At 38.4% G+C, this 22,075-nt stretch overlaps 1 protein-coding gene across 1 annotated transcript in view; it reads right to left on the minus strand.

Moving 5' to 3' along the window:
- LOC110052022 (neurofibromin-like) overlaps window positions 1–22,075 on the minus strand; it is a 46,388-nt gene that overhangs the window by 20,436 nt on the left and 3,877 nt on the right. The window contains exons 4-43 of the mRNA XM_089280437.1: window positions 21,663–21,731; window positions 20,698–20,816; window positions 20,021–20,124; window positions 19,562–19,629; window positions 19,324–19,399; window positions 19,094–19,197; window positions 18,444–18,503; window positions 18,018–18,182; window positions 17,130–17,333; window positions 16,498–16,569; window positions 15,913–15,972; window positions 15,276–15,398; window positions 15,067–15,183; window positions 14,789–14,868; window positions 14,531–14,651; window positions 14,204–14,263; window positions 13,631–13,817; window positions 12,801–12,874; window positions 12,272–12,412; window positions 11,857–11,939; window positions 11,175–11,252; window positions 10,827–10,884; window positions 10,358–10,471; window positions 9,683–9,721; window positions 9,158–9,255; window positions 8,747–8,819; window positions 8,337–8,482; window positions 7,605–7,718; window positions 6,741–6,919; window positions 5,806–5,876; window positions 5,197–5,337; window positions 4,853–4,936; window positions 4,142–4,311; window positions 3,960–4,052; window positions 3,377–3,419; window positions 2,421–2,502; window positions 1,784–1,860; window positions 1,337–1,434; window positions 706–855; window positions 49–147 (exon numbers count right to left, since the gene is read on the minus strand). Of these exons, the coding sequence (XP_089136563.1) occupies window positions 49–147; window positions 706–855; window positions 1,337–1,434; window positions 1,784–1,860; window positions 2,421–2,502; window positions 3,377–3,419; window positions 3,960–4,052; window positions 4,142–4,311; window positions 4,853–4,936; window positions 5,197–5,337; window positions 5,806–5,876; window positions 6,741–6,919; window positions 7,605–7,718; window positions 8,337–8,482; window positions 8,747–8,819; window positions 9,158–9,255; window positions 9,683–9,721; window positions 10,358–10,471; window positions 10,827–10,884; window positions 11,175–11,252; window positions 11,857–11,939; window positions 12,272–12,412; window positions 12,801–12,874; window positions 13,631–13,817; window positions 14,204–14,263; window positions 14,531–14,651; window positions 14,789–14,868; window positions 15,067–15,183; window positions 15,276–15,398; window positions 15,913–15,972; window positions 16,498–16,569; window positions 17,130–17,333; window positions 18,018–18,182; window positions 18,444–18,503; window positions 19,094–19,197; window positions 19,324–19,399; window positions 19,562–19,629; window positions 20,021–20,124; window positions 20,698–20,816; window positions 21,663–21,731 (4,094 nt within the window). The remainder of the gene's footprint in view (window positions 1–48; window positions 148–705; window positions 856–1,336; window positions 1,435–1,783; window positions 1,861–2,420; window positions 2,503–3,376; window positions 3,420–3,959; window positions 4,053–4,141; window positions 4,312–4,852; window positions 4,937–5,196; window positions 5,338–5,805; window positions 5,877–6,740; window positions 6,920–7,604; window positions 7,719–8,336; window positions 8,483–8,746; window positions 8,820–9,157; window positions 9,256–9,682; window positions 9,722–10,357; window positions 10,472–10,826; window positions 10,885–11,174; window positions 11,253–11,856; window positions 11,940–12,271; window positions 12,413–12,800; window positions 12,875–13,630; window positions 13,818–14,203; window positions 14,264–14,530; window positions 14,652–14,788; window positions 14,869–15,066; window positions 15,184–15,275; window positions 15,399–15,912; window positions 15,973–16,497; window positions 16,570–17,129; window positions 17,334–18,017; window positions 18,183–18,443; window positions 18,504–19,093; window positions 19,198–19,323; window positions 19,400–19,561; window positions 19,630–20,020; window positions 20,125–20,697; window positions 20,817–21,662; window positions 21,732–22,075) is intronic.

A 22,075-nucleotide genomic window follows, 5' to 3' on the forward strand; every position in this document is an offset into this window, starting at 1 on the left:
CAATAATTAGCACAATTAAATGGTTTTATAAACAGGGCTGAAACTTACACGTGTGAAAAATGATTTTTCTGCTGATCAGGTGGTCCGAGATGAGCTAGAAGAGTCGACATTTTCTCAAACGGTCTTCTACCAAACGTCTTGAATTCACTGAAAGAGAAGAATGGATTATGTTTGAAAATCCACTTGGAACCAAGCAGCTGTGCTATTTATCAGTGAGTTCTTTTTTATTGATCGTTTTCCTTTCGCTTCATCGCCCCTCTAGGTCTTTAGTCAAACCGCAAAAAAATTAATTTGGCTCCAACTAACTAGTCTATATTAGCGTTCCATCACGAATGCCGTCCTCTTATTGGCTATACTACTCACTATCTATTCTGTTGTACATAGTGAGTAGCCTAGCTGTGTGAGGTTGTTAACAAAATGGCGACGCCCGAGTCAACTATTATTCACAGAAATCGAGAGCGAATAATCTAATTGTTAAATAGAAACCTTAGCCTGTGACCATTTATTTCATATACCTCCACTGAACCATATACTAAGCATAATGACAAAAATTCTACTGTTCAAAATCTGATGGGAGTTGCGCAGAAAATCATCCTCTATCCGTTTCTTTTGCACAAATTCGTGCAATTAAACAAAAAGTCAAGTTATAAATAACAAATACAATAAAATTCTACGATAATTTTCACAAAGCGGATCACTGCTCACCTTTTCGTAGCCAGATAAGTGCCGATCTTTTCTTGGTGATCCCATAAGAGTTTATGAAGACTTAACACGCTGCTGTCACTAATGAAAGAGTAACTAGTACTGTCCTCGTCTCTCTTGCAGGGACACTTTGACGAGATGACACTGAAAAATCTGCAAAGTACAAAATAACGCAAAAAGATGAACCACCCATCCAAATCTGATTCAATTTAACTCTCTGTAAAGTGATGGACATCTGTTTCCATCCGAGATTTATTTTGAGCGATTTTTCAATACTACATGAGTTGGGACAAGAACTACAGATACATGTGGGGTGTCCAATTGTCAAAGGTAGAGCCTTCAGGCTGATGTATAGAGGGTATTACACGGCGACGCGAAGATATAAATTTTATTTTCGAATGGCAAACCATCATAAATATGTTGTTTCTTCCTAATAGGCCATTTTCGTATTCTCGGTATTGGACTGGGACTAGCGTGCAAACGAGGCTCATGCGTGGAATCTTTTCAAATGTAAATGACATTAATCTCCTTTTAATGATATTTCCCCGCATGAGCCTCCATTACAAGCTAGTTCCAGTCCAATACCGAGAATACGAAAATGACCTATTATATCGCGTGAAGGAAACAGACTTACTTTCTCGCCTTATCAAAGTTTGCTTGAAGGAAACCGTTAAACGGTTCCATGTGTTTCTCTTTAGTAAACAGCACATGATTGGCCAAATTCTGAAGAACCTGAAAACAACGACGAAAAATTCAATTATCTCTTTACAAATTGGCCAAGTCTTGCAGCACGTCTAACCTCACAAAAAGGAAAAAACTGAGGTAACAATTCTGCCACCCTCTCCTACCAGGTCGACTTGGAATTTGTAAATGCTAGTTTCGAGGAGAGAGGGGGGAACGGAGTACCCGAGGGAAATCCCTCGGAACAAGACGAGAACCAACAAGAAACTCAACCCACATACGACACTGGAGGCGAGTGTTTTCATCACTACGCCATCCCTGCTCCCCATTGCGTCAAACCGCTTAAAAACAGTGCCACTATGACAAACCAAAGAATGACAGCTTGCTACTAAGCACCCACCTTTGACAATAACATAAGTCCTCTTCCCAGCTCTTCTGAAGGAACCTGGTCAATAATTCCAGTTGCATGTGGTGACGCTTAAGAAAAAACGTTTCCTTAATGTTAGGCAAGTCTCAACGCATAATATGTAACAATATTTTTCCGGCTAGAACTTCATTCAGAGGTTCTTAACAAGCGATTTTTGTACTCCAAGATGGAAACTATGGTCAATTGTAATTGAAATTGAGCTACTCAGGTTGAACAGCTTTTTCTCGTGTCAACAAGCACATTTTATCAGTAGTTTTACTCCTCAGACATTTGGCCGTTTGTACTGTAGATTAAGTTTCAAGTACGGTAATAATATCAAACTGTTTGATAGTTCTACATGTTCTCCGTTAATATCTATTTACTATAGACTGGGGAAAGTAACATTTGTGTCATCTTGTAAATGAAATATCTTATCATGAAGTATTCTTCTAGATAAAGAAAAACGATGACTAAATTTCCGTCTTTTTCAACAAGTCTGAACTACTTGTCATTTAATTTGACTAAGAAATTATAAGACATTATAGTTATAGACACTTAGATATTATTTGCTGACAATCAAAGACATTGTGTTGGAGGCCTTAAGTAGATTAGCGCACAAAGTTAAACATACTTATTGCTGGGTTGATGAACCTCAGAAAGAACGCACTGCCCACTGCTTCTAAGCTATGCTTAGGAAATCTCTGATGAACAGTCTATGAACAACAAAATCATGTATCATTTAGATCACGTGGCGACTCTGTTAACTGCCTAGTGGCACATAAGGCCTTATGGTTAAGTCTCGAGCCCAGTGGTCCATCAGGTCGGCGCTTATCCTCGGTTTCTGTAGCATGAAGCAACTATATTTCTACTCCCCCCTGGATGTGATGCTAGTCCGGAGTCAAGCGCACTAACCATGAGGCGACTGCGCTTGCCTATAATGCCTTGTAGGTTTTATCAATTTACTTCATGCGATTAGCCCATTGCCCACCCAACCAACTGAGAGGACCAAGGACAGATCTTTGTCAAACCGCTACCGTTCGACCACTAAAACAAGGATGGTTAGCCCTACCAAAGACCAACCTACGTACAATCTCGGACAAAATCTGTTGAGACAAAGACATATTAAAGCCGTTCTCCTCAAACTGCGATGCGAAAACGACACCCCCAGCCCAGAAATGCCCCCTCTCACCCTCCCTTCTCAATGTTGTCCTATGTTTTTTGGAAAATATCTTTTGCGACGAACCATTCACGCACAAAGCAACATTGAAAGAGGGAAAGGGCGAGGAAAAGTAGGTAATAAGAGTGCGAATGTCCTATAAGTGTACTTTTGACTCAGTTGTCTCAACAGTTTTGTCCGCGATTGTAGTCCCTTTCAGCATAGCTAACCGGATATGCAAGCTTCACCATCACGGGTAACATTAATCAACGACATCGCTAAGAGAAAGTCAGCTATAAATAAAGAAACATAGAACTGCAATCCAACAAAAAAACACGGTGCAAATCCCAATCATATTATGGCCGTCTCAAGAATTGTTCAACAGAGTAGTAAGCTGTGTACAGCTTTAAATTCTTAAAAGGCGCACTTACCTCCCGTAGACAGTTGCACAGACTTCGCAGTTGAATGGGGAAGCTAAAAGAATGAAAGGATTAGGATGAGAAACTTGTTTCTGCGCCATTAATATTTAATCTTTTCTTCGCTCTCAAAGTATATACAAGAGAAGAAAGAACTTCGGCGTTCAGTCAAGCTGAAAGAAAGATTCACTTGACCGGACGTCACTTCTGTTAAAAGTCTAGCCTGTTTCAGGCTCTCAGTCAGTGAGAACGATCAAAAAAGCGTTCAGGTGACGAACAGGGTCTTGTAAAGAAAAAGGAGAGGGTGCCTGCAGGCCATTAAAAGTCATACACAGCTTGTCCAATCGACTACGAGTATTCCCACTTTCGATTAGTCCGTCGTGCGTGACGCGAAAGAAAACCGCGAGAAAAAAAATGGCCCCGCGAATTCCTGCGGGCGAGAACCACGCGTCTCGTCCCGTTTCGTCTCGCATCTCGTCTCGCCCCCACGATTTCACGTCGTCATTTTTTTCCTCGCGGTTTATTTACGGTCTCGCTCCACGGACCAAGCGAACGAGGGACAGTCCAATCGTTGGACAAAACATAAAATACAATTTACCTCTCAGCAGAAATGACAATCTCATTGATGAATTTCTGTGCCGCTTTAATCAGATTATTCCTGTTCTCTTCCACATTTTGGCCTTTTTCAAGCCTGATATTGAAGAAACAAAACAAGTAAACAAAATGCAATAACAGAACTAGCAATAAGACTACATGTACAGTACTATCTTGTAAACAAACCTCGTGGGATCGACTTCAAATGAGATCCGTTCTTTGTACATCGGAGCTATGAGTGGTGCTAACAGTGTGTGAAGGTAATTACCACCAAATGCCTTAAAACAGTACGCCATGGTTTTACTTGAGAGGCTGTTTCCTCTGAAAAGTGTCTGCATCCCCTCTGTGCTGTACACCTGGTCAAGTAAAGGTTAATGTGTCTTAATCCGTCTTAACGTTTACCACGCGTTTCAGGACTATTCTCCTTGGACAACTTACAGTGTATGTGATTACAGTGTATGTCATTACAGTGTATGTCATTACGGTGTATGTGATTACAATGTATGTGATTACAGTGTATGCAATTACAACAGCCGTCACAACGGTGAATTTATTTCATTAACCCTGTTTTGACTGGGCTTTTTTAGATTTCCTCAGCCTGACACGAGTGGGGAGTGCGCTAGTCAGGACGAACTGGTGGATGGTTTGCACCTCAGGGAAACTCTCCACTAAAGGAGGACAGCTTAGCAAAACCCTGCTATTAAAACTGTTTAATTAACATTACAGCTTGAACTGAATAACTTTAGATACGGCGGATTTCCAATGCCATTGCTTGTGAGGTCTGAGGTCCCTTCCTATGCAGTCTTCTGTTCCCCCTGCATTTGCAAATAGCAATAATCGCTCGTTTGATTTCTAACAAGACTGTACTGTACTCAAGTGCTTTGTAAATGAACAAACCTCCATAGCGAACAGGTTATTCAGCAACTGCGGTAGAATCTGCCTGTCATCAAACAGCGTGACCAGAACATGAGCCAGTTCATCCTGAAATACAAAAAAATAAAGGTGAAGTCTGCATACGAGACAAGTGGCCCATCAGGCTGGTGTATCTCTCTGGTTTCTGTAGCGTGAAGTGACTAGGAGTATTTCTACTCCCCCCTGGATGGGATAGGCTTGATGCGCCGCGTTTCTCCTCTATTTTTTCGTGCGCCATTTTTCGCGCTGCGTCCCAACTAACTGAATGCCTCGAAGAGAAAACCTTGGACATTGCCATTCTACAATGATTTTTGCAAAATATAGCTTACCATCTGTTGTGCTGGTACCACACTAGCCAAGGCCATGACAATAGGGAGCTTGCCCTTTTCTCCTGTTAGAGTCAGCAAATCCACCAGTCGATCAAATCTGTCCATCAACACCGTGTCTGCCAAATTGTCGAATTCAGTGCCCTAAAAATGAACATTTGCACAAGTCAGCCATAAGTAATACAGTAACTACTTATCGATAAAATAGAGGGCCTAACAGGAAAACCTGGTGATGACAAACTGCTTGCTCTAAACAATAAAATACTGAGGCAACATGTTTGTTAAGTCAAACTATTGGGTCATTTGTTTTGGTCTTGTCCTGAACAAAACTATACTCGGTTTTCCTTAATTAATGACTCCTTTAATATCTTCTTTAATATCGCCAGATTTTGGATGCCTGTCAGTAGTTCAATAGAGGTCTGCTTTACATCATGAGTAATTATCTAACCGTCCTTCTTAGTTTATAAGGATTTTAAAATCAAGCCCATTCCCTAGGCGTGATCTTGTTACAAGATCGTAAAAAATGGCTCCATATATAAACAGAGGATAAATGTACAGTAAAATAAATATCATCAACCAGAGTATTAGCAAAATAAAGCTGTTATCACAAACCTGTTGAAGAATCCTTGTAAGCACCTCCATAAACACAGTTCTTGTCTGCAAATCGTCATGGTAACCAAGGCCTACAAAGATAAAGGAATAAACCAACCTTAAACATTTACCATAAGATGGCAATGAAAATAGATGAGGAACCTCCCTCAACAAGTGTAATCCAATAACTGCCCGTTGTCCATATTGTATTGCCATTTCCATCCCCACAAACATTACCTACCATAACGTACAAATGGGCTCCTGGCACTTGTCAATCTCTGCTCTACATGTAGTCAAATTATTACCGTTATGTTCCTATGATATAAGTGTGTACATTTTGGGCATCATGAAATTGAGCTTCGAATAGCCGAAAAATCTCTGTCTAACACTCATTACACTACAGGTGTCCTTGCATAAAATTTTGGACGTTTTAATTTCAGATACATGTTCAATTTTCAGACACTTTAATCCTATTTCGGACAAAAAATTTCAGACACTTTTCTAAAACACAGCTCAAGTAAATTTACGCCTACAAAACACGAATTAAACTGAAGCAACATCTGAGAAAACGATAGAATGGCATTTTCCTGCATTTTATTTTCCATAAAAGACACATTTTCCTTTCCAGTGATAAATAGAACGAGCAAAGCCCAATCCAAGTTCTAGATCTCTCATGATGAATATTTTCTTGGAGTGCATGTGATGGCATCGCCCAAGAAACTACGTACTTTAAAAGTTTCATACTGTACTCTAAATATTTCGGACGCTTCAAATTCCGGACACTTAAAAATTTCGGATGGTTTTAGTTTCGGACACTTTCTTTGTCCGAAATGTAAATCGTCCAAAAAAAAATTTTCTAATACAGATCTGCTTTTTTTCAATTCTTATAATCACTGTAGAAATAGATGACAAGGTGCCTTTAAATACAGCTGTGTGCTAGGTCTCTCTTTCCTTACCTATTGCATACATGAGCCCAGTATCAATATTAGCATTCAGCAGATTGGACATGGCCTGGACGGTGTTTTGATGCAGTGTTTGAGATGCGCTGTGATTTACGTCACCTTTGTCCTCCCGCTGTTCAGCTGTTATTGTACCCTTCTCTCTGTTCATCAAGTTCATGAATAGAGTGAAGTACCTAAATTTGAGTGTACAATAAAACATATTCTCACTTACAGGGTTTCTAAGCAAGGGCTAAGCAGTATGTTAAAGAAAATATCCGTCGTTGAAAAACACTTCCACCATGTATTGGACGAGTAGTCTTAACCAAAACTACCGGGAAAAAAGGTGCATTTGTTGCCACATAAGCATTCTCATGATTCATGGAATTTTTCTACATTATGTTTTTCATAAAAGAAACAAACACTTTCCTTTCCAGCATATTATTATCTTTTGAGCATGTGTGCATCATCGTAGTATCTCCTCTTATTGCGCCAGTAGGCTGCCATAAGGCTGCTCCGAATAGGGTCACCACCTTATCATAGTGGGGCAGTTTGTTTGTCTCTATGACCCCTACAGCTATGTCGGCTGGAGTGTTGCACTCCTGATAGGGTCACCCATGCTGATGCGTCGAAGGGTAGAGACCAGACAAAAAGTGATCTCCTGTTCCTCCAGGTTGGGGTTTGGGCGCAGTTAATGGCCCTGCCCCACGAGAAAAGCTAGCTGTTACAGAAACCGAAAGCAAGCATGTACAAGTGACCAAATGAAGTCACACACACACATGCATGAACAAAATAAAAGGTGAAAAGCCTCTTGAGGTCCAAGTATTTTGCAAAATATTTTCCCCTAACTCGTGTTACACTTAACAAATTGTCGAGGCTCACTTGAGAAAGAGTTGTGACTTGGCCTCCACAATGTCTGTCTCCGTTCCTTCAGGTTGCAGGGGTAAACCTGACAGTAGTGAAGCTATTGCACGCATGACAGTGGCATCGAGGTCTCTAAGAAACCAAAAAAGGGTTTGTGGATCAATTGATTATTTCTCATCAAATGTTACTGAAGAACAGAAGTGGGTTTTAATTTTGAAGTACAGTGCAACCCCGTTAATACAATCGCCAACGGGTCATGAATATTTGGCCGCATTACCGTTAATACGTCCAAATACTCATGGCCGTATTAACAGGGTAGGGTCAACTTTCGTGACTGGTCTATTTTCAGTGACCTCTTGACAGATACATGTATATCATAATTGACGGATTAATGGGGTTTTCTTATAAAAAAGCGAAAGGTCGTTCTGCCTGGACAAAAATGACTGCCCATAGTAAGGGGGTGGCCGTAAGGCGGGGTTTTACCGCACAATCAGACCTCCTCTTCCATTGTCTAATTGTGGTGAAATGGACACTGGGTTATGGTCTCAGACACACACAAGCACTACATTTTTTAAGCTTTCATAAGTTGGCATATTTCTCTACAAAGAACACATATTCTTGTTGCAAGGGGTTGTCTACGTATTTTGTTAGACGTATGCCTTAAGTATACAAAAACTATCATGGTAGAATTAATAAACAAGCCTTAAAAGGCTGGCAATTCCAAATTGAGATTTTAAAAGAGCTACTCACTTGGACAAGACAGAGAGCTCCGCAGGGATCCCCTCAGCCTGATGGTGTTCGGCAGATGGAAGAACCCAGTCAGTCAGGTATTCGACCAGCTTGTTTCTTAGCTTCACTTCTTGGTGAAGTAACAACTCATCTCTTTTTGCCATAACCTGTCACCAACACCATTACAAACCATCAACTATTGTTTACCAAAATAAATAGAAAGCCGTTCGTTTTGACCATTAAAGAGATATCCGTTAGAGTACGTTTTGGTGTGAGATGTCACATTTGTTAGTGCATCCCGCTATGTTTATTGATGGATAACAACTGCTTAATTAAGCGTTTCTCAACAACAAATTAAAGGTCAACTTATCATCAGCTTCCATCCATTTATTTGCACACAAATTTATTTCACTCGTTGCCAAAATCCTTACCACGTCAATTAGTTGGCAGAGTTTACATTTAATCTGCAGGGACTGGCGGCTGACTGGAAGGTTTCTTGCATACCTGAAAAACAAGGAGACTTTGTTACGTTCAAGAGACATGCATGATGAGCAAGAGTTTACGATTGCCTTCAGGAGTGACAGTCTTGTATGTTATGGAACCTTCCCAAAAACTGTTGCTAAAGGACATTAGTTCAACGTACATGTATGTATAATATTATTATTATGATTCTCTTGGAGCTAAATTTCTGGTCATTTCAATCCATATTCTGATAGTTAGGCACAGTTAGTGCCTTTTTTCAAGATCTAAAGGGCATCAAGACTAACTTGCGCCACACAAATCAATTAAACTGTTCTTGTTTGATTACAAAAAAGTAACAACATGGTAACAAGAATACTGACCTTACAAATGACAAAATCATCGCATCAATACCACTCATCTGAAAGTAATCTTTGCGTCCAAGTTTCTTTTCCAAGATGTGCTTAATTATCACAATAATCTGCAGAAAACAAACCAACAAGAATGGTCTCTCATTGTAACACTTGAAGTAGCCTGCGAGTAGGCTCTCGTGCGTTGCGGTACTAGCAAAAGCGAAGGCGTGAGAGACGAATCGGCGAGGGGGGTGTCTCATTTTTAACGGAATGCTTCGCTCACTGACTCATCTCTCACAGCTTTGTCTTTGCCTGTGCCACAGCGTATGAGAGCCTGGACAAAGTCCACATTGGAAGGTATTGAATAGGGCTAAAATCTCAGATTAGTATCTCAAGTATTACAAATAATCATCTTTTATGGTTGACGTGGTAATTGGTAAAACATAATTTTAGTGACAAGATTACATTAACTGTATGTATCTTTGCTTTGTCTCCAGGTCACAGTGGAAGTTAGGAGTATGCCCCCCCCCCCCCTTCCCCATCCTTTACACATACCTGTTCAATGAAGAGAGTGTGCTTGTCTTGAATAACCGCCTAAAATGTAAAGAACTTGGTTTGAGCCACGTACAATAATGAATAACAAAAAATTTCCAGGTACAATAGAGGAGTACTCATGAATAGCTCTTTTATTTATAAATTATTTCCATATTATGCACGAGAGGAGAGCAAGGACCACCTTTTGCCTTGTATAACCATTTCTGTCACAGAAGCATTCGTGAGAAGCTTTTGCAGTCTTTATTGTCTAATCACAAATATTGTGTACATATGCATGGCACTTCAATAGTCACAATGTCAGGATCATTCAATGGGATAGACTGTTGGCAGCCAGTTTTTTCTCTAAGGGTCACTTAAACAAGTGTTTAGTCATCGGGAACGCAAAAGGGCGGTATGGCCGAGAGGGAATAAGGCAAGATGCATGCCCATGTCTCATCCCATTCCCCTTTAGGCTAAAGCGTCTCACCTCATGACCCCTGCTGAACTTCAAGAGAAAACAGACTACCAATTATCTAACTATGGGATTTCAGTTACGACGTTGTACTTTGTGAGTGATTTTACCAAATCAGCAAGCTCAATCAATTCTTGTTCCCAGACGTTGGATTAAACCAAGCCTCTTTTGGTCTACAAGGTCTGCTTTTTAATGATCTTTAACACTGACAGGGAAAGGCTAACCTGGCCAGAAGGTGTGAAGAAACTGTTGACCACTATCATAATCTGCGTCAGCAGAATGGGGTAAAGTTTTGGACTGAGCTCAACACCAACCAACTCATTTACTGTGCTGCGTATCTGTACAGATAAATTTGCCATTAATTAATAAATTAAAATATCACAAAGATAATAGCTAGTAAATCCTGTTTTGGCTGGCCACAATCAGACACAGTGATAACTATCTACAATACAGCAAATACATTAATGCAATTCATGCAAGTTTTGGATGTAGTTTCTTGAGGCAGCTCTGGTATTTAAGGCTGAATGTTCCAGTTATTGCCTCCACTTTCGATGACCTGTGCACAAAACCTTTTGCATGAATTGCCACTAACATGCCTCTCGTCAACCACAAATCAAAATTAATGTTCAGAACAAGACAGTTGCTTACAAGCAGTTCATGCATATATCTTGCAGCATCTTATACTGTACCAACCTGTAAACCTGTTTTTTCATTACTGCAAACTAGAAGACTCAATAAGTCTTGCATAAACCTTGTACGGATATAAAGAAAATAGGTTAAAATTAAAACAGGTGAAGGCAAAATAACACCTCTAGACATTGGTACCCTTGTGATGACTTTCTAGTGTCATTTTATGGGAAGTATATACATTGTTTACAGGAGGTTAAATAGAATATTTCTGACGTGGCGTAGTAAAACCTCATAAGTCTCGGGCAGTGCTAACCCTCAACAATTTGCTACCGTACTATAAGCGTACATACAGGGCATAAATTTTAGTATTAAATAATTCAGATTAGTTTACCGCAAACAGAACTGACTTACTTTGTTACTGTAGCACATTCAGTATTGTGTTGTTCAGTTGTGGAGTGCACAGATGAAGGGAGACTCCGGCTGTATCTTCTACAACAAGTAGAGAAAAACAAAAACATTTCTAAAGATGAAAATGTAATAAACCATGTAGTCTCAAATCTCAGTGACAAAAAGACAGTTTAACAGGGATGACAACATTGACTTAAAGGGTTTTTTCCTTATGCTGTTATGTTCATGTTGTTATGTTGCTTTATTATATGGCTAACTCCGTGAGCAGGCAAGATGAATCAAATCCTGTGCTGTGATTGGCTACCCAAGCAGGCAAAATGGAGCTATCTTGCCCGCTTGGGACTACCCGTCATGCCCCGCAAGAAAAATTTCCCCGAAAGCCAGATCATAAATCTTTTATTGACCAAGCTTGTTCAGTCAAGATTGCTGGATATTGGCTTCGTTCTTTTTTTGCGAGTTTATGGACCCCGACTCCATCTTGGTCCATAAATATGCAAAAAAAGAGCTTGGCCAATATCCAGCCATCTTAACCTCATACTTGGTCAATAACCCATACATAATGTTGTTATGTTGCTATAATGTCATTATGTCAGGACATTCACACTGCAAACATAACGATATAGCACCCTTCTTATGTGGTACTAAAAATAACCTCGAAACAACATAGCTGTGAATAAAACAGTACCTGATTGTTTGTAATGAGGTCAAACACACTCCTCCTAATGAACAAAGAAACCCTGTCATGTATGTCCACTCATTTAAAGATGCCTGCATGAAATGAAAATGAAAACAAATGAGTATTTATGAACAAGATGGTCACTTTATCTACAACATGAAATTTAGTTGCAACAAATGCATCAGTTGTTCCAAAAAATATCCATACCCAACCCAAGGAGGGCTAGTGGAAATTCCAAGGGGTAGGGGGTTGGAACACACAAAAGGAATGTTATGCTTCTGATTTTTTTAATAAACAACGAAACTGAATGATTAACGTTGTAACTTGCACATGTGCCAGTTACAGTGTAGTAGTAAAGTAGTGAAACCTCTAGCATACATAAACTACAGTAGCAAAAATGACAAAAAAATATAATTTCATGTACCTGCATATTTTCAGTGGTGATTTTTGATCCCGATCTCCGCCTCAAATATTTTTGCACATCTATCGAAGAGGAGTCTTCTTTAGCAAAGTGCACAAGGTCAAAGGTTAACCTCTGCCATTTTGAGTAAGTACTTTCCCAGGCCTGTTACGAAGTAAAACATATAAGCACAACAGTTACCTGGCTTTGCATTGTTATCACAGAAGCCAATCATAATCCTGTTGAAACGTCAGATTTTTTCTCAGCTTTCACTGCAAGTAAAAATAATGTCTTGAATACTTATAAGTGATCTAGTTCGAAAATGATTTCTTAATTAACATGGCAGATGGTCATGTGACTAAACAAAATAATGTTCACAGAAATTCAGATGAACACCAAATGACACATTGCACCAAATGAAACACAATCAAGCAAAGTTTAGAAAATAATTACTGAAATACACCTGTTATAAGCCATTTGAGGCAAGCACCATTATGTGGACATAAGTTTAACAAAAGACACTTACAGTACATTCACATTCAAAATGCTGTACCTGAATGTTTCCTGCTGTTTGTCGGTCAAGCTGCCTTAACAAAGCCATGATGCGTTTTTGTAGTGCTGCTCGACCTACAATAGAATAAAATGTTAAGAAACTTTAATCTCAGTTTATTTTGACTCATTTCTTATATTTCATGATGTTCTTCAGTTGATATAACTGGGAAATCTTTTTGGAAATTTCATGTTAAAACTCCATCATTTTCAACTGTAAGCAGTGACATAACTAGCACTCACTTGACAGATTAGTGATTGAGCACAAAATTAAATCTGTTGATAGACTACAGAGGCTACTTAGCTTACCAAGAACACTTCAAATTATCCACTACACAGTCAGGGGATAAGAATGCCATTATTGGAAAATCTTCACTGAAACACTCATAAAGTTAAATTCAATTTTCATCTCCCAGTCAAGGAATAGTGCAAGTACTCATAGCTGCTAGAAGTTGCCACAACATCACAGCACAATCAAATGCTTGGTCTACATACAAGCCAAGGCAGACGCTTATCGCTGGTTTCTGTAGCATGAAGCGACTAGGAGTATTTCTATTCCCCCCTGGATGGGATGCTAGTCCATCACAGGGTTACCCCCAGCATTAAATTTGCAGGTACCCATTTATACACCTGGGTGGAGAGAGGCACTATGAGTGTAAAGTGTTTTGCCCAAGAACACACCACAATGTCCTTAGCCAGGGATTGGACCCAGACTGTTCGATCAGATGTCAAGCGCACTAACCACACCTTCCTGCAATCATATCCCTAGCAAGACAAACACTGTGGGCCCAAATTGGTCTCTAAGACCAGAATTCACCATCAAGTGATACTTACCAGCTGTGAATTTGGTGGCCTCATTTGACAGCTCATTGTACACATTCAAGTTTTGGGAGATTTGAAGTACATTAAGAGTCTCTGAACTCTGGACAATGTCTGCTTCATTGCACATTTGGCCAAAGCAGGCGAGAGATATCAACACTGTTTCCATATCTGGATTCCATAAATAAGTTAAAAATACTTCCTGAAAGCCAAAACAAATGATACGTCATGCCATATGATTTCTTTCAACTTACAACTAAACTTTCTTCAGCATTGACATGTACATGCAAACTTTGGCTTAAATGAGCTTTTCCTTGGAGATAAACTACATTAAAACATAACTAAAGAAACTTAACAATTGCATACCAGATTATAAAATACCAATAAATATGGAGCTACATAAAATTATTGGGCAATACATACACTTTGTATGTATCAACCCTCCTGGCACCTTATATGTCAATACCCTAGAGAATCTATCCGGCTGAAGTAAAGAACTTCTACTATTAAAAAAATAGAAAAATGAAAATTTAATTTAATATCATTTATGCTTCATGTATTTCACCAATAGCAGAGAATGGCACACACCTCAAGTTTAGTTTGAGAAACTGTACAGATTGGTATGTGACAACCTATGGAAGCTTGCTCCTGTGGGAAAAGCAAATTAATATAATGATTAAATTGTCCTTTAAGATACCAAGAACCCAGGGCTGTCATTAAGGACTGTAGCCCATGCTTAAAAGTAGATTCCTCTATCATAATGGAATCGTAAACCAAACAACCAGTAATATTTCATTGCGTACTGAATGCTAGAGGGTTGCAGTGACAGCACACTACAGTTTATGAAGCTCAGGAGTTGATGAGTAAAAGTGTTAAAAACAAACAAACAAAAAAATGAAGAGAGATGAAACAAACCTTATGTTTCCTCAGAAACTCATTTTTGCTCAGAGTCAGATCCCTCAAGTATCTTAACAGGACTGTTCCATGGCTGCCATGACCAATGAGAAACTCAGCAATAGACACCATCACATGTGAACTGAATGAAAAAAATTGGCATGCAGTAGTTAAATCTATAGTGATTTCTTAACTTCCAAGTAAAAATTTGAGTCCTCACTGTAGATCTAACAGCTGTATCAATAACATTTGAACACTACTGTCATTCTGTTGTACTACCTGATTTCCCAGAAAGTGGCAATTGGTGCCACTGGGTTCCACATCTCAATGTGATCAGCTTGAAAGAAGCATAGGAGAGTCTGCAAAACAAAAGAAAAACAAATTACTTCAAGCATTTACATGCCCATATCCAGATTTTGCGTCATACTGAGTCGCTGTAGTGATCAGCATCTACATCTAAATTCTTGTTAGAAAATCAATTAATAATAATACATATTTATTATTCAATTAAGTCTGAATAGGGAATGTGAACTAACTAAAGTATACATAATGTGTACCTCAGCTGCTTCATGTCTGATTTCAGATGGTAAAGTTGGTGTTAACATGAGGTTGACCACACCCATTATTACTTGGGTTGAGTTCTTTTGAATCTCCCAGCCATGAAGATCAGGATTCTGTGAACAAAAAAAGGTGCTGTAGTGATTATTGTAAATACACTAGATGATGGATAATAAGACTTTTGGAACTATTAAATGAATCAACTTACATGAAAAGCAAAAACAGGATCTGCATGAAAAATTTTCACCAGCCACAGCAACAACTCTTTGTCTTGCTTCTTGTTAGAATGCAGCTCATCTTCCTTGTGCCTTTTCTCTTTCACTTTGTAGATCTACAAAGAATATATATAACTGCTAAAGCAGATTGTGAAGGTTTGGTTGGTTATATTAAAACAACTGATTTGCTTAGTCACTAGCCTGTGTTTTTGGATATTGTTTTGTGTGCATGCACATATTTCTTTGCTATGCTAGTTATTTCTCGCAGAATTCAATGTTTGTTTTGTCTGTTTGTATGCTTCACTGCAGAAGTAATGGTTTGTTTCTTATCTTTTAACTTTGCTTTTTTTCCCATTGTTTGCAAGCTTATGCTTTTATATTTGCTTAGTTCTTTGTTACAATGGCTTATCAATAGTTCACCATCATGATTTCTGTTCGTTTACCTGTTTGTTAGCTTGCTTACCTGTTCAATGTTTGCTTTCTTATTTGTTTGTTTGTATTTCTTTGTTTGCTTGCTTATTTGTTTGTCTGTCTGTCTGTCTGTCTGTCTGTGTGTTTGATTGTTTGTTAGTCTGTTTGTTTGTTTGTTGTCTGTGTTTGTCTGTTTGTTGTCTGTTTGTTTACACTGACCTGGCTCAGCCTTGACTGTTGTCCCTCCTGTTCAGCATTCTGAACCTTATTACAAATACTCTGAAATGAAAAAAGCACACACTCACTTGTAAAACACCAGCTCTTAACCCATACCCCTCATTTGAATGTCCAAATCATAATTGTGTGGTTCAAGAAAAATATCCCTGGCCACCTACAGTGAATCATTGGAAATTCCAAGAGAGTGGCGATATCAAAGGTCAAAACTTTTAAGGGCCAGTATGAAGCAAAACTGGAATTTCCAGAGGGGTGGACTCATACATACATACATACATACATACATACATACATACATACATACATACATACATACATACATACATACATACATACATACATACATATATTTTTGATGAGGCAGGTCTGCATATGGCAACCCAGAGGGCTGGTGTGGACCTGCCTCAAACCCTCTGTGGATATTTTCAATAGCAATTTTGTGAGCCACTGTGCCTCTAACTGTTAGCAATGGCTAAAATCATAATGTACATGGAAGATGTATCAGACACCTCACACCTAGCAATGTAAGACAAAAATTACACAGTACTAGGAACTAGAGTATTAACATACCAAGAAGATATGTCTGAGAGCTTGGGCTTTAGGATGAAGTACTTCAGCCCTAGGCCACCAACTCAGAGGAGTCTAGACAAAAGGTGGAAGTAAAAGGTAAAGTCAATTGTCAAGAAATTTGAGATACACGACATACTATGAAAGAAAGGCCTGTTGTCCAACACCAGACCTCTATGGACTAGTAGATTTAGCACGCTTTCCAATACAACTGGTCACGCCAACTGTTGCAAAGTAAAATCACATTCTCTGGTCAAACTGGGTTAGCTAACCAAGTTGAATGGCTCATATCATAACTTTGCATTCTTATCCCCAATCTTCTGCATGTGTGAAAATCTACTTAACATCTGGAAACATAAGGCAATGAACCAGTTTGTTGAAGTGGAGCACTCTATTTTGGACCAACTTCTCTAACCAATCAAATTAGATCAAAAGTCCAATTTGATTGGTTTCTTTGATGGTGATTGACAGGTGCCCTTTTATACTCAAGCATGTCCAGAACCTTTGGGTAAATGCTTAACACAAATGATCTACAATAGCTAACTAAAAAAAGTAAATGAAGATTGTGGATCACAAGTGGATCACAGATTTAACTATGCCAGTTTACTTTTGCCCTGATTTATAGCATACTGCACCTCTTTCACAATGGCATAAGTTCCTTTCACATAGACAAAATGGTAGATGATGGGAGAGTTTGGCTGGAGGCAGATGTCAAAATGCTGGTTGTTTCTGTAGTTGATTCGGAAACTTGACACAAAGCAATCAACCATTAGCTGCTCTGTTGTGAAAAAGCTGCCAGATCCTAAAGAGAATGGCTTGCTTACATTGAAGAGTAATGCCTGAAAAAAGCACAATGATTGTGTTACAAAACGATAATCAACTTTATTCATCTACAGCTGATAAATGTAACTGCAATTTTGTAAATCAAACTGGTATTAAGAGAAAGAGAATTTTAAAAGCTTACATAAAGTATTTTGCAAGAAGTAAATTTCCGTTTTTTAAGACAGAGTTGCAAACACGTGAATGTACTTAAGTCGAGTTTAAAAGTTTCCCATATTCCAAAGAGAAGGGTGCAAAGCACTTGAGAAATTCAGAAATTATGATTAGGGTTAATTACAGTTTAGCTTCATACTTTCCTTAAAATTTTTCAGCTTTAAAAACCTCACCACCAACGTCAGAATTTTCAATGACCTTCAAAGGGATGGGTATGGATATTTTCTGAACCCACACATTGCCAAAATGTAGACTTCCATTTTTAGCATGAAGTGACTCGAGGGGTATGGCTACTCCTCTTTCAGGAGATGCTACTCAATAACAGATTATCTCTTGAGCATTTAGTCAGGTTTCTAAAATAAGTTTGCCAATACCCATCAGTGGAGAGAGGAACAATGAAAGTAACTCATTTTGCTTTACAACAGAGAAGGAGACTGTGCTTCAACTCTTAACCTCCCAATCCCAAGTCCAATAATTTAAGCAATGCTCAAATGACAACTGTATGAAAAAAGCACTGCACATTTCCATACCTTTAATTCATTGAGCATGGTGACAACCAGGAAGCAGAGCACAGAGTTGTCCTCAGGTTTCATGTAAGTTGCTACCTTGCAGAGTTTGACGCAAACTACGGCTGCACTCTCAGTCAGATGCTTAGTGCTGGTAAGCGCCTTCTTCAGGTGATCAAGAAACTCTTTCTAACAGAACCAAAGAGAACATGAGAGTTTACATGAACCCAAGTTATCTCCACAAGGAGACAAATTGAAATCTATTGGACAGGATTGATTTTGACAACACTTATCCACTGGTAGTGATTTAACTGGTGAACAACTTTGTACACCTTTTCAGCAACTGAACCAAGGGTACAGTTCACATGGGTATTTAATAGCAATTTCACTTCCATGAATTAATTTTTAAGTTATAAATTTCCCAAGACCTGAGAAGATGACAGAGCTTACCTTGTTGGCCTTGCTGACATCAAACACTTTTTCACTTGTAGCTATCTGTTCCAGCATGTTCTGATGAAAGAAAAAAATCTTCCTACTTGAATGTAAGAATAATTGAGGGCGAAAGATATTAAACTACATGTATACTGTAAATCAAGGACAGTTAATCTTGAGGAATTTTGCCAGTTGGGCTTTCATGATGAGTCTCTTATTCTCTAAAGGTTACCATCTTTTTTCCAAAAATAATTATTTTGGTCCATTATCAATTGGCTGTTTTACTGGGGTACCTAACACAGTTTTGCGTGTAAATAACATATTTATCCTGGGGTTCCTTCATGAAAAACAAGTCCATTCTTTTGACATCCTCATCTTTTTCCTTATTGAACACTGATGTTGGTGTTTTAGATCTCGTCATCACCACTTATGTGACCACAATCACCAGCAGCTACAACTGTCAATAGCATTGGCATCATCGGCAGAGTCATCATCATCATAATACCTACCACCCTCCATCATAATCACATTTGCCACCATAAACATCATCAACAGCAACAGCAGCACCAAGTTTAAATCACCACCAACACCATTGCAGTCTTCACATACATGTATTATTATAACATAAACATTATTGTATTGTATGACAATTAAAGGTATTTTCTTACTGGGCATAAAATAAGCAGCATTATTTGAAGTGGCCATACTGCAGCTTTCCTTTTGGAACTCTCCGCAAAATTATCTACCAGATCAAAGAGCTTTTCTGCATACTCTGAAAAAATTTCAAAGATGCACTGGATAAACAGCCTGCACTAAATTCTGTCTATATTTTGTAACATGTAAACCAAAAATGTTCCTGTCTGGCATGCCCAATCAGTCAATAACATGAAATGTATACCTGAAAGTTCAGGGGAGGGTTGTCTTTGCAACCGTGCAAACTCATCCGGACTATTCTCAACCCAGTTCCATATTGCCTGAAAAAAAAGGAGGAAGCACAAAAATGAAACATTAAACTATAATTATGTACTTGAAATAATATCATCACTGCTTCATTGTACTCATACAATTGCATGCACATGGTTTAAGTATTACCATCATCATCATCATCAAAGTTATTATTGACATGGTTATGTTACCTTTTCTAATCCAGATACTAATGCAAGTTGACCAATCTTCTTCAAGGATCTAAATACTTGAATGCTCTCTGAAAGAAAAATTTGTGAGGTACATGTCCATGTACATTATGCACAATGTATTCTAAAGAGTTATGTTCATAAAATTAAGCACATGTACATGTATGTAGCTTTAATCTTGGTTAGTGGGTGGATGGATGGATGGAGAGTAACCAAAAACATGTACAGTACTTCCTCTGTCACTATTTATACAAGTTACACACACAAAGTAACACGATTCATATCTTTTCCATTTTGGTGCCATTCCTTCCTGTCCTTACTCCAACGGCCTTAACTACCCTGGCTTGCTAGTCTGGTGGGGTTTGCATATATTTTAAGATTAAGCAACCTGGTTGTTTTGTTTGAAAGCAGTTTAATCTTGAATTTGTTCTTTAAATTAAATTATTTCAAAATATTTTCTACCTTGCAAGAGAATTTTGAGAGAAGACACATTCACATGTAAATGTCGAATGAGCTCTAGATCACCAGTATCAGAGTTATCTTCAGTGTTTGCAAGAACATGTAGCCTGCAAATTAAAATACCACACGGTGTGTAATACATTCGGCATATATGCAAATGTGGCAGAATTTTAATAATATGTGATTAATTAATGACTGAAACTAACCAAGGACAGACTTTCTTCTTACTTGGACCACAATAACTGAGCAGTTCCAGGGAATACCTGCACCCATCCCAGAGCTAGTCTAATTCCGGGGGGAGGCTTAAAAGTTCTCATTTGTGATGGGTAGCACAGTATGAAACCAAACTGGAATTTTCAGAAGGGGTAGAAGGAGGGTCAAGCCAAAAGCCTTCTGTAGGGGAGAATATTTATTAGTTAATATATTTTCTGCAAAAATATAAATTGAATTTTCAAACAATTTAAAATCAGCATGAAAATTCTGTTGAGGCACTGTTGAGTCATTGCATTTGAAAGTGCTCCATCAACAATGGCCAGTTAATGCTATCTGACAAAACCCATTTAGAGAGGTTCAACAGTGAAACATTAAAAGACAGTATGTGCGTAGCTAACAAACAGTAAGGGACAGTTTAGTAAAAACAAGGTTAAGGACATTCAGTATTTGAATAAGAAAATGTTTACCTTATTGCAATGCGATTAAAGAGAGCAGAGAAGTGATGAACACTGATGTATGACAGAACTCTACCAGCTAGGGTTTTCTGTTCAGCTTCCAAAGGAAATCCATTTGACTGAGTTATGAACTATTTAAAGGAACATTCAACAAACCAATTTTGATAAATCAAAAATCTCACACATACGTGTAGATCTTAGATTTTGAAAATGTACCTTTGTGCAACTGGGTGACATGCACAGGATCACTAACAAGTATTGGTTCAGACATGCATGCTCCAGATGACAATTCTTAGTGCATGTACCAAGGTCAGCTGGCACTTAACTTGGTTTCTCCAGGACACAACTCATGACCCAGGGCAGGGCTTGAATCTGGGCCACTTGGTCCAGAGTACAGCACACTAACCATTAGGCCATCACACTTCCCCCAGGGTATAACAAAAACCAGGTTAAAACTTCATTTGTAACTGGATATAGCTAGATCTATACTAGGTCAAACACCACAGGCCAGGGCTGATAACTTTTCAAGTACATATACACATTAACCATGTTGATTGTTAACAGGCACATAACACTATATTCAGCTGCTGTATACCCGCTATATCGGAGCTGAGCATGCATTAATTTATATAAAAATAATTGAACTTGTGTGGAAATTGTGGAAATTATAATGTATGTACAATATGTGTTCCAGATGTTGTGTTGCCAGCACAATCACCATTCCTTTTCAGATGTTGATATTTTAATTTGCTTTTTCATGCTATACTCTAAACTAAAAGAGAGGATTGTGTTCCTATGTTTTCTAAGGACATACAGTAATGCACTTTTGAGATCAAGGAAAACTGTTAAATGCACCTACATTCTGCTCCTTCATCCACTAGAAGTTTTTCTCGAACCCAAGCATGCATTACTTTCTTGGAGAACATGAAACACCATTTTCTATTTGGTAAATTTTATTTTTAATCATTAAGAAATACCTGGCACATTGCAGGAAGCAGACGTTTATTTAGAACCTCATCAGGCAAGGCTGCACATTTGTCTGGATTCTGAAGAAATGAAAAGACAAGTTTTAACAGACCACAACTATGCATGCCACACTAATACCATCAGAATCACACATATTAATTTAAAGTTTTTTATATATATTAACCTTTCATTAATTTTTGACTTCTTTTTGACAACTTCCTGAATAAACTGATGGAGTTAACACAGCAAACATGGGCGACAAGCATCTTACTCCACCCTTAAACAATGATTGATTGATCAAATCAAACAGTCAGCTATCAGTAAGTTGTCATAAGGATGTCCAAGATCATTCATGAACATGGAGACATCTCTTTGCTTGAAACATCAGTAAGCAAGCTTCAAAAATATGCTCAACCATATTTAA

The sequence above is a fragment of the Orbicella faveolata genome, unplaced genomic scaffold (assembly GCF_042242905.1).
Source record: "Orbicella faveolata isolate gen_17 unplaced genomic scaffold, um_ofav_v1 contig_47, whole genome shotgun sequence".
In the NCBI taxonomy this organism is placed as follows: Eukaryota; Metazoa; Cnidaria; class Anthozoa; order Scleractinia; family Merulinidae; genus Orbicella; species Orbicella faveolata.